The following is a 10,664-nucleotide window of genomic DNA, read 5'->3' as shown; positions in this document are numbered from 1 at the left end:
CACCAAAATTTGCACTTTTTAAGGATTGATTGATTGAGCTGAGTTTTTTTGACTAAAGTTTAAAAAGAATTTGGCACAAGGTGATGAAAGAGAAATAGGTACTCAAATTTTTTTACACATCACATTGACATGATCAATTACCAAATATGTCATATACTTGTCTGTAGCACACTCATGTCTCCAGATATTTGATAACCACTAAGAGTTTCAAACTTTGTAAAAAAAATGACATCTGCTGATGCAAAGTTCAAAAAAAAAAACTATTTGTAAAACATTAAAATATACTTCAAAATTTCTCAGCATCTTTTTAGTCTCCATAAAAGTCAATAAGAGGAAATTGTTGATTTCATTTTTCTAATTTTAGGGAGTTAACAGTTTTAGTGGCTATAATTATTAGGGAACAGAAATTTTGTTGATTTTGTTGTATCTGTGAGAAATGACAACATCTCATGAGAGATGTGTGGCCACTTATGAGAGTTGTGTCATTTTGTTCAACTCTTAACTTAGAAATATGAATTGGTCTCTACGCAGAAAAAAGAATTATGTGCGGTACTTTCAGAGAAGTAGGAAAGGGTTGAACTGCAAACCTCATGAATACAAGGTGAGCGCTCTTACAACTATTCTACTACTGCACTAAAGTTGACAACAATTTAGCTGATATCGACATTGACGAAAACCTGAAGTAACAAAACAGACTTAATATAAAAAGTTTTTTTTTTATTTACCTGTAAGGATGGTAAATTGGTTAACTTTTCTGAAAGTTTTTAACGTTTTCAGTCAGTTTAAGCTGTTCTTGTCGGGTAGTTAATGGATTATTTTTTTGAAGTTTCATTAGTTGCTTGTTTTTGTAACCGAAATAACTTTACTTACATGATTTGAAATTCTAAATTAATTAAAGTTGGTTTTTATATATTTATGCCTTTATACTTTCAACTTTTATTTAGCTTGTGTCATGACGAAAAGAAGCGAAGTTATGGTAGTCGATATCAAAGCGGAAGTTCAAAAGGTATTGCGGTAGGCTCTAGCAAAGTTGTTGGCAGGAATGGTGGGCGTCTCTAGAAAGATACTGATGCAAAATAGAAAGTTGTTTTTTGTAATGAATTCTTTTACGCCAGAAAATATGTGCTATTCTTTAATTGTATTTATTATGTTGGTTTAACATTGCTCTACTACATAATGACATCGTCTTTACGTCAGTATTTTGACCTCGTTCCAACGTTGGTTTAACATCGCTCGACGTTGGTTTAACATCGCTCGACGTTGGTTTAACATCGGAATTCTGACATCACCCGATGTCTTTTTTTCGACGTCGCCCAACCTTTCCATTTCCAACGTAAATCCGACATCGATCCGACGTCAGCTCCGACGTCGATCCGACGTTGTTCCACGTCGCTTTGCCCACTGGGGTGGCTGCCGTTAAATTTAAACTTTGTGGCTATTGCCATAATGGCCACCCCTTAGAGCCGCGCCTGATTATTTATTATCTGTAATTTATAACATGTTTTGTTATACACTATCACTTTAATTAAACATAATATCATCCATTAATACAATATCAAAATTAAAAAAAAAAATTCATATTTTGTTTTTTAACTTAAAACTGTAAAAGAAGACGAATCATTTTAGTGATAAAGCAGAAAAAGTTTATTTTTTACTTCACCAAAAGTATATCATTAGCTATAGTCATATCAACAAAGGAACGATTCTATTTATTATATACTTTACAGTTTCATTGTTAATAGATCAATTATTTTTTATGGTTTTAGAACATTAGGTTGTGGAAAACGATTTATAACAGCAGGTTGTGGAAAAGTAAGGTCCAAAGGATGTCTAGAAAGATGACTAGAAGGTTATAGTCCAGCATTTTATCATGCATGTCTAGGTTTGTTATGTTATGCTTTTTTCACACAATAAAAATTTAAGATTTATTCTCACGTCAAAAACCACTCTGCTTTAACAAAGAAACGCAAAGGTGGGCAGTATTAACTTTGAAACTACAAAGTTCTATATAATAAGTATAAAATATTACAATTTTAAAATTTAAGTTATTTCAAGATTTATGGTTTTACGTAACATAGATCTATATATTATAGTTTCGCAGAAAAAAGGACATAGAACCATAAATTACTGCCTAAGTTTGTGACTAATGCTGCCACCTACACGTAGATTTGTGTATTAAATGTCTCAGAACACTTAGAATCTTGTGGCATTCATAGCTCATACTGCGCGAAAATGAATCATATAAAAGTAAATTTGAAAAATAGTATTCTACCTTTTTATCACCAAGGTCCTATTTTTATTCATTATGTATACGAAAAATGTAAAATTGTATAATTTAATGCGTCTTAAATAAAATTTTGATGGAGGATGAACTGAGTACATTTGCTGCAAAAGCTAAACAAACTCTTCTAGGAGCTACTATTCAAACTCAACATCATCAAAATCCCCGATTCAAATCAAGTGGGAATTGTCTCAATCTTTTTTTTAGATTTTTGGATTTGTTCTGATACAATCACGACAAAAATTTTTGAAACATTTTAAAAATTGTTTGTTGTCCTTCGTTATTGTCTCTCTTTTTTTACTCAACTATTCCAAACAAAATATTGAAATCGCAATAAACATTTTACCTAATGCAAGTACTTTCATATCAGTTTAAGAACCCTAATTAAGATGTTTTTAATAAATGAGCTATGAAATTTTTCGGATTTTTCCTAATCATTAAGCCCCTAAATCATTAAAACATCTGTTTAAAAGTGCTGTATGCCTTTACACTGTTTTGCATGTCAATGAAAAAATTACTCATCGTCCTTGGACGTGATTTTAAAAAAGCTTTTTTAGGTTTGTTATTTCTTGCTAATCTCCATCTTTATTTAAAACAATCAAGGTTTTTTCACGACAAAAATTCTTGAAATAGCTAATAAAATAAAATTATGTCAAGTGTAAGCATCAGAGTCTTGTTACGGAAAGTATCGTGTAGTCACTGGTCGGTCTTTTTTTACGATACCTGTCCAACGATACCGATATAGAATTAAAACTGATCTCGGTGGGATGAATTTTTCCGATACCAACTTCAAAGTATCGTTTATGGTAGTATCCTACATACGAGACTTCCGAGACTCTGATGCTTAATCAAGAGACCTATACTTTGTCATTCAAATGTAATTCTGCAGTTTAGCTGGAAAAAGTAAAGTTATTTTATGGCTTCTTTGCGCTTCACTAAAACGTGGTCAAATATAAGCATTTTTAACGAATAATAACAAATAAAATAAAAATTTAAGTTATTTAAAATTTAAAATAATTGGTATATTTAGACATACAAAGTTACAAGATTTCAGAAAAAAATTGTGATACCTTATGTTGTTTTTTTTCAATCCTCCAAGACATTGCGCAGAAGTTGCATTATGACTAAACCAATTTAATTCGTAAAAACAAATTTTAAAGAAAAAATTTACCTAAGAATGAATATAAACATGTCACAGCAAAAACCTGACTGTTTTGAACGCATAAAGAGTACTATTTTAATAAACTTCGGAAAATTTATCCTAAAAGATTGATATAGAAATTCGTTCTTTATTCATTATTATTTGTTTAAAACCAAACACCGATGTTTAGTTAAATATCTTAGTAAACTGCACCCCCTTCTTCCGAGATAATTAAGATTCTTTTCAAGAAATTAAGTGAAAAAAAGTTTACATCATAGTTAAATACTCTGTTTTACTAGCATACGTTTAAACTCATATATCAAAAGAAAACTTAAATTCTGATTTTTTGGTAAGTGTTAAATATGATTGCCTATTTCAATTTTAAATAAAATTATTAAATAAGCCGAATTTAAATATTTTTTTGAATTCTCCACCGGAGAAATTTTAGTAAAAAAGTTAAAATTTCTTTAGGTCGCTTAACTGCATCATAATTTTATATTAATTATGTCAATTCTTAAAATTAGTTTAATTCTGACTTTCAAAAATTCAGATTTTCCCGAAATTATATATAAATAACTCATTAACTAATCTATTTTTAAACGCAAGCTAGTGTCATTGATTATATAATCGTATTGAGTCGTTAGTTTAGAAAAATAGTGTGATAAAAGGTGCCAGGACTTAGCAAATGATGTATATATATATATATATATATATATATATATATATATATATATATATATATATATATATATATATATATATATATATATTTACACACGCATATATGTTCACATACACATTTATACACACACATATATATACACACACACATACACATACACAACTACTATATATAATCAATGGCATTAAGAATAATTTTTTTAAATTAATTTCAAAGTGAAACCCTTACAAAAAAGAAAAAAAGTGCATCTGATGAAAGGAGTTAGGTCAGTGAACTCCTACTTCAAACAAAAACAGAAAATTAAAAGAAAACACTTTCACATCTAAAAATGCATTTACATTTTCAATTTGCATAAGTCCCTCAAGTTTAGTTTTAAGGTTTTTATGTATTCTAGTAATTAATTTCTTTAAAACCTTGTTTCAGAAATGAACATTTAAAAAATATTTTAGAATGACAGAAACATGCAGTAAAAAAATAAAACAGAAGGTTGCATACAGGATGGTTTTTGTCAATGGATTAAATGTGAGGCGACCGAGAACAGATCTTGGACACCCTTTACCATTTGGTAACAAAAATAGATCTATGTCTGAAGATTTATACGAAATAAGATCATATCTCAAAAGATCATTATCAAATCCAGATATGTCTTATTTTAGCATCACTAACAAAGTAATGCAAAGAAACAGTTTTATAAATGTGAGTATGCTTAAATTATATTTAATGATTGATAAATTTTTCAATTTTTGATTACTCCAAACCATTAACATTTAATATGCATAGCTCCTAATGTTTTTTTAAACTTTATTTTTAAAATGAGTAAATATCTTTTGTTCAAACTAAAATGATATTCTTATTATGTATTAAAAGAAAGTAATTTCTAATAACTTTTTCCTCTCTTGTATAATGCTTTGTTTTTTCTTCTATAAATTATTACAGATCAACAAAAAGGAAATGAAATATGATTTTGCCTAAAAGAATAATTCCACAAATTTATATTTATGTTGAATGTATAAAATTTGACTTAATTTGTTAAGTTTTTTTTTTTTTACTTTATTTAAAGCATTTAGGCTAATAAACAAAATACATTAACAAAATTTTTTGGATAGTATTTCTCTACATGACAAGATATCTTTTTTAAGTTTATTAAGCCCTATGTCTGCAGAATGAAAAAATTGTGTCCATTTTTTTGCTCACCCTCCTCTCAATTTTTCAGTTTGTAATAGTAGCTGCATTAAGAAGTTAAGTTTTTGTTGCATGCTTTCATTTTCTTTTATTTTTGGTTTCAAAAAACTAGTCTGTGCTTAAACTTAACATGTAAATATGACAAATGAAACTTTTATGATATATGGAACTTATATGATAAATGAAAACTTTTTTTGAAATGAATTTGAGATCAAAGAATATATAAAGAAAACACTTTGTATTTTTTAATTGCTGTTGAAATTACTCCTCCCAAATAAATGCAATTTTAAAGTTAAAGGCAATTACTTAAAAGTGATTAAATGAGAGTAATAACTTGATGCATCTAGGACGATCTTTTTTAAGATTTGTATTAACTTCATGTATTATTCTATTCTTTAAGATGCACTAAAGCACAATTTATAACTTATAATATTTGCTGTTGTTAACAAATTTAAGTTCTCATTAAGATCATAACAATTGTCATAGGTTTCTTCAAATCTTTCTTCTTTTTTCTGGATTTTATAATATGTTCCAAAACAGAAAGTGAAAACACATCTTAAAGCTATGTTACTTTTAGATCTTAATAAATAATTATATTCTTTAAAGTTATACATTTAATTATACATGAACAATATAATGTCTGTTCTCAGAAATTTTTAACAATACTTTTATTTGCATTTATATTATAAACTTTTTAGCATTAATCAGTATTCATTTTGCATTAATATTTTTGATTTATTACTGTCATATTCACAAATATAATTATAATTTTGCTTACTTAGCTTTCTTTATAAAGGCAAACATTGGAAGCTAGTATTTGCATTTATAAAATAAGCACATGGTTGTTGTCTTAAAGTGGTGACATTTCATGAGATTAAACAGCTCTAAACAAATATTTTGACAAGCTATGTTTTTGTAAAAGTTTTTGAACACACACATGCAGTATTAGCATACATATAGATATATTAGTTAACAGTTATTTTATATTTTAATCTAAAAATGCTTGTCTATTTTTGGTGTAATTTTAGAAGTATTATTTTTTTATATAATGTTATAGTTTAACTCATTAACAAATTTATAATCAAATTTAGAAATATTTTTCTATATATTTACTTCCTATATATAGTATTTAAACTTTTTGGGGGATATCTGAAGGATGCATTCCAGTATTGAAGAAATCTGATTAAGGAAATAATTTTAATTTTTGCTTTTTAAAGTTGTTATAAGTAACTACTTCCAGCTTATTTTTCAGAAAACAAGCAGTTTTTAAGTAAAAAAAAGTTAAAAATACTTTAACTACCAGTTTTTTTTTTTTGCATTCTCTAGTATGTTTTAACTATAAATTTTATTTCTTTTTAACTTTTGGATTTATTTACTTACAGTAAATGTTTCTTCAAGTTATTGCTAGTAAATAAATCCGAAATTAACCATTCATAAAGCAATCTTTAATTATAGTAATAACATTTTCTCATCGGTTGACATGAAAAAAGTTTCCTGATTTTCATTAAGTTTTCATGATTTCTAATTTAAAGTTTCATAAGTTTTTAGAAAAGTTTTAGTTAATACTTTTTCTTTTTAGCCTGAAACTTCAATGACTTCTTCACATTATGAAAACCAAGAGTTGTTTCTACCTTATGAATTGGTAAAGCCAGAAAAGATTACTAGTCAGCCTTCTGTACAAAAACTAATTGAAAGTTTTTCATGTGAAAATAGGATTTTAACTGCTAATGAGGCTAAAGATGAGTCACCTATTAATGAAAGTTTCTATATTAACAAAGAAGCATCCAAAGTCGAGATTGCAAATAGCAACTTATCAAGAGTAAAAAAATTCAATAAAAGACCTGTCCCTACTCCACGACCTAACACAAATAATACTACAAATGTTTTTAAATGCTTGGAAGCAAACACATTACCTGAAAGCAAGCAAGATAACAATCTCTTTAAACTTAAATTTGAACCAAAAAAAAATCATTTAAAAAAAAGCAAATCTGTTTTTGAAAAAATAAATTTTAGGAATGAAGAAATATTTGCTAATCAGAATCCTATACAGCATATGATACACAATGAATGTGAAAAAAATTCAAATGATCACAGTAAAGAAAGCTTTGAAGATTGTGTTACAATTTCTCCATATAAGGTTGTTGCTCTTCCTACACTGAAATTTAGAAATTTTACACAGGATGAAGAGTCAACATTAGAACAACAATTTCCTGACACCAGCAAATGTGATAGTGATATTTACCTACAACCAGTTGATAATGTTTCTGCTAGAATGATCTATTCAAATTCTCAACAGAAATCTATAAAGCTGCAAACAGACAAATTTTTTTATAAACTATCAAAAACAGTATTTCATTCAAAAATGTTTTCCTTCAAGCGAACTCAATCATTGCCAAATATACTTTCTACTGAGAGCAATAACTATGAAACAACTGACACTATAGATATTTATAAAATGTCTGAGGAGGATTCATCATTAGATGAAGATGAAGGGTGGAATTCAGATGAATTTGAATCATCAATTGAAGATGAAAAGTTTAATGAGCAGCCTGTAAATCCAGTTAGTTTTGTTGTTTAAAAATCATTAAAATTTTACTATCAATCATTTTTATGATGTAAAATAATTGCATTATAAGAAATAATAATTTTAAATAAAATTTTGTTAAAACGGTTTTATGCTGGTTAGGAATTATTTTAAAAAGTATTTGTAAAATACTAGTACTATTATTTTGAAAGTAAAATGACATCAACTTATAAGAAATATTATTAACCTTAATAATTTTGAACTTTGCACTTTACTTTTCTTTTTCTGATTGTATTGTTTGTAACAAATTATTTGTTTAAAAATATATATCAGCTTCAAATTAAAAATGATCTATTTCAAAACTTAGAAGAAAATAATTATTTTCTTGTTTTAAATAGCATACCTTTGATACAATAAATCGCAAAATCTACAATATTGTGTCAGAAATACTATCAACAGAAAGAGCGTGAGTATTTCAATCAGTGGTTACTTTTTCAATTATATATTTTTTTCATTCTACACTGATGGGATTGTATGGAAACTTTATAAAACTATAAAGTGACCTTAAAATCATAATTTTTCTAAAATTTTAGTTGTTTATTTACAAAATTTATTTTTTTATTGCAAAAGTTATTGATTTTTTAAAGGAGACCTTAAAGGTAGGTAAAAGTGTTTTTAACTTATTTTACTTAAAGATTTAGTTAAATATCTTATTAACTTCAATTTGAAACTGGTCAGAGATTTTAGTTAAACAGTCAGTGAAAATTTAGTTGAGCAAAATTCAAGTTTTCAAATGGCTGGTCAACAGCTAAATGATTTATACACCTACACCCAAGTAATAGTTACTGATCAAAGTGGATTCCTCAACAAACCATACTAAAAACTCCCAAATCTTTTGAATTCAGTTAAGCAACAAAATCTAAGTTAACTGGTTTCAAAAATTCTGGCAAGAATCATTTCACTGTATTTTCAAGCTTGCCATTCATAGTGTAAGAGGTTTTCTGAAGTTTTACTTTCGAGACAGAGATCTGTTAAATTAAGGATTAGGAATTCTACTGGGTAAATTTGCTGGGTACTTTCAATCATTAGGTCAAAATTCTAAAAAATATTTTAGCAAATGCAGATAACTGGCCTTCTTCACAGCCCATTCATCTGTGTTCATATTATTGAGGTATGTAATAGCAACTTGTTTTATGTGCAGCCAAAAGTAAATGAGAAAACATTCAACTATATAAATTCCCCTTGTATACAAAGTGAGAGTGTTGGACCATACAGCTTTCCAACAAAGTTTCTTAAACTGGTGTCAGGAATCCTATACAAACCACTAAGTATGACTTTAAATAACAGAAAGTATAAGAACTTGTGGAGTTTTCATTGATTTTAAAAAAGACACCATAGATCATGATATTCTCCATTTAAAGCTGTTATGAAGCATACCTTCTAGTTTTAATCATATATTTCAAATTTTAAACAGCTAGTAGCAATAATCGGAAACTACTCACACTCTGAAATTATTTGCAATGGTATGTTCAGGAATCCATTTTATGTGCCCTCCTTATCAATTTTAATGATTTTTATCTTTTTAACATATAACTAAACACTTACAATATTGCTGATAATAATGATTTTCATTTAGTTACAAATTCTTTCAAAAAAACTAAACAGATATGTTAATGAGGATATAGCCAGCCTTGTTCAATGTCTTTGGAAAATAAAATTATTTAGTACTTTAAAAAACAACAGAAATAGTTTTATTTAATATGCAACATACTAACGTTTCTAAGAAAACTAGCAACAAATTTTCTAATAACATGAACTTTAGAATAATTGGTCAAAACTATCTTTGTCTAGTAAAATAATTTATCTCGTTGCTGTGATGGATGAAGGGGCTTAAAAATGACTTAAACATTTTTAATTAAATATTAGCAAAAGTTAAAGATTATACTAATTTTGAAATGTACTTTTAAAATAGTACTCAATTTTTTAGTCATATATACAATATGCATATGAGGTTTGGGGACAATCTAAAACATCCAAAAAATTCAAAATCCACAAAGTTCTTTACTTCAAACTAAAACAATTATTCTACCAAAGAGGCTTCTCTAGTGATATCTATCTTACCTCTAAATTAATTTGCTTCTATGACTTAACTTTAAATTGTTGATTTGTCTGGGAACAACACATAGCCCTCTTCTAACTATATTTCAAAACTAATTTGATAATAGGACAACATGTGGGTATAACTTAAGATCAATCACTTAGAACAACTTCCCACTAAAACAAATAACTAATTCAATTACATCCCTTTTTGGAACACCTTTCCAAATAGATTTTATCCTTAGGTCTGATCATTTAAAAATTCTACCATTTAATTGTGTCAATTAGGGATGAGGGGTTGGAAGAAAAAAAAACAGATTAATACTTCTGAGTTGATTTTGAAAACCTAATCCTGGTTCAATACCTGACTCTTTTTGATTTAAATAAACTAAAAATAAAATGATAGTAAACTTTTGGTATTATTTTTAATACATTATAAATGTAAAAATTTAAAATTTACGATAAAATTATAATTACCTTACCTGTATTAACCTAGTATATTCATACAAGTCTGATATTTTTATTTTACAGATTTAAGTTCATATACAGATTTAAGTTCAAATTTAGATTAGTCAAATTAAATTGGAGTGATAAAGAGAAAGGATTTATAATTTACCATAATTATCCTATTTTTATTTGCCAAAAGCTGTCACCAGCAGCCAAAAAGCTCGATAACATGGTATTTACTTTGCTTATGAAGTCAAATTCTGATATTGTCAATTTATAAAAATTTTGCAAATAAAACCCCTCAAGTTTC

General features: G+C 27.2%; 1 protein-coding gene across 4 annotated transcripts in view; it reads left to right on the top strand.

Moving 5' to 3' along the window:
* LOC145192403 (FYVE, RhoGEF and PH domain-containing protein 4-like) overlaps positions 1-10,664 on the top strand; it is a 35,423-nt gene that overhangs the window by 15,001 nt on the left and 9,758 nt on the right. Inside the window, exons 4-7 of one of the 4 annotated variants that reach the window (XM_090098501.1) lie at positions 1,767-1,882; positions 4,554-4,800; positions 6,866-7,846; positions 8,209-8,276. In XM_090098501.1, coding sequence (XP_089954627.1) covers positions 1,875-1,882; positions 4,554-4,800; positions 6,866-7,846; positions 8,209-8,276 — 1,304 coding nt within the window. In that variant the 5' untranslated portion in view covers positions 1,767-1,874. Of the gene's footprint in view, positions 1-1,766; positions 1,883-3,052; positions 3,185-3,620; positions 3,772-4,553; positions 4,801-6,865; positions 7,847-8,208; positions 8,277-10,664 lie in introns of those variants that run through there. The other 3 variants (XM_090098512.1, XM_090098507.1, XM_090098522.1) reach the window with 3 other exon arrangements.

This window comes from Hydra viridissima, unplaced genomic scaffold, assembly GCF_058129835.1.
Source record: "Hydra viridissima isolate aposymbiotic clone 2 unplaced genomic scaffold, HvirCarnegie_v1 scaffold_1, whole genome shotgun sequence".
NCBI classification, from domain to species: Eukaryota; Metazoa; Cnidaria; class Hydrozoa; order Anthoathecata; family Hydridae; genus Hydra; species Hydra viridissima.
This window is presented reverse-complemented; position numbering and strand designations above follow the sequence as displayed.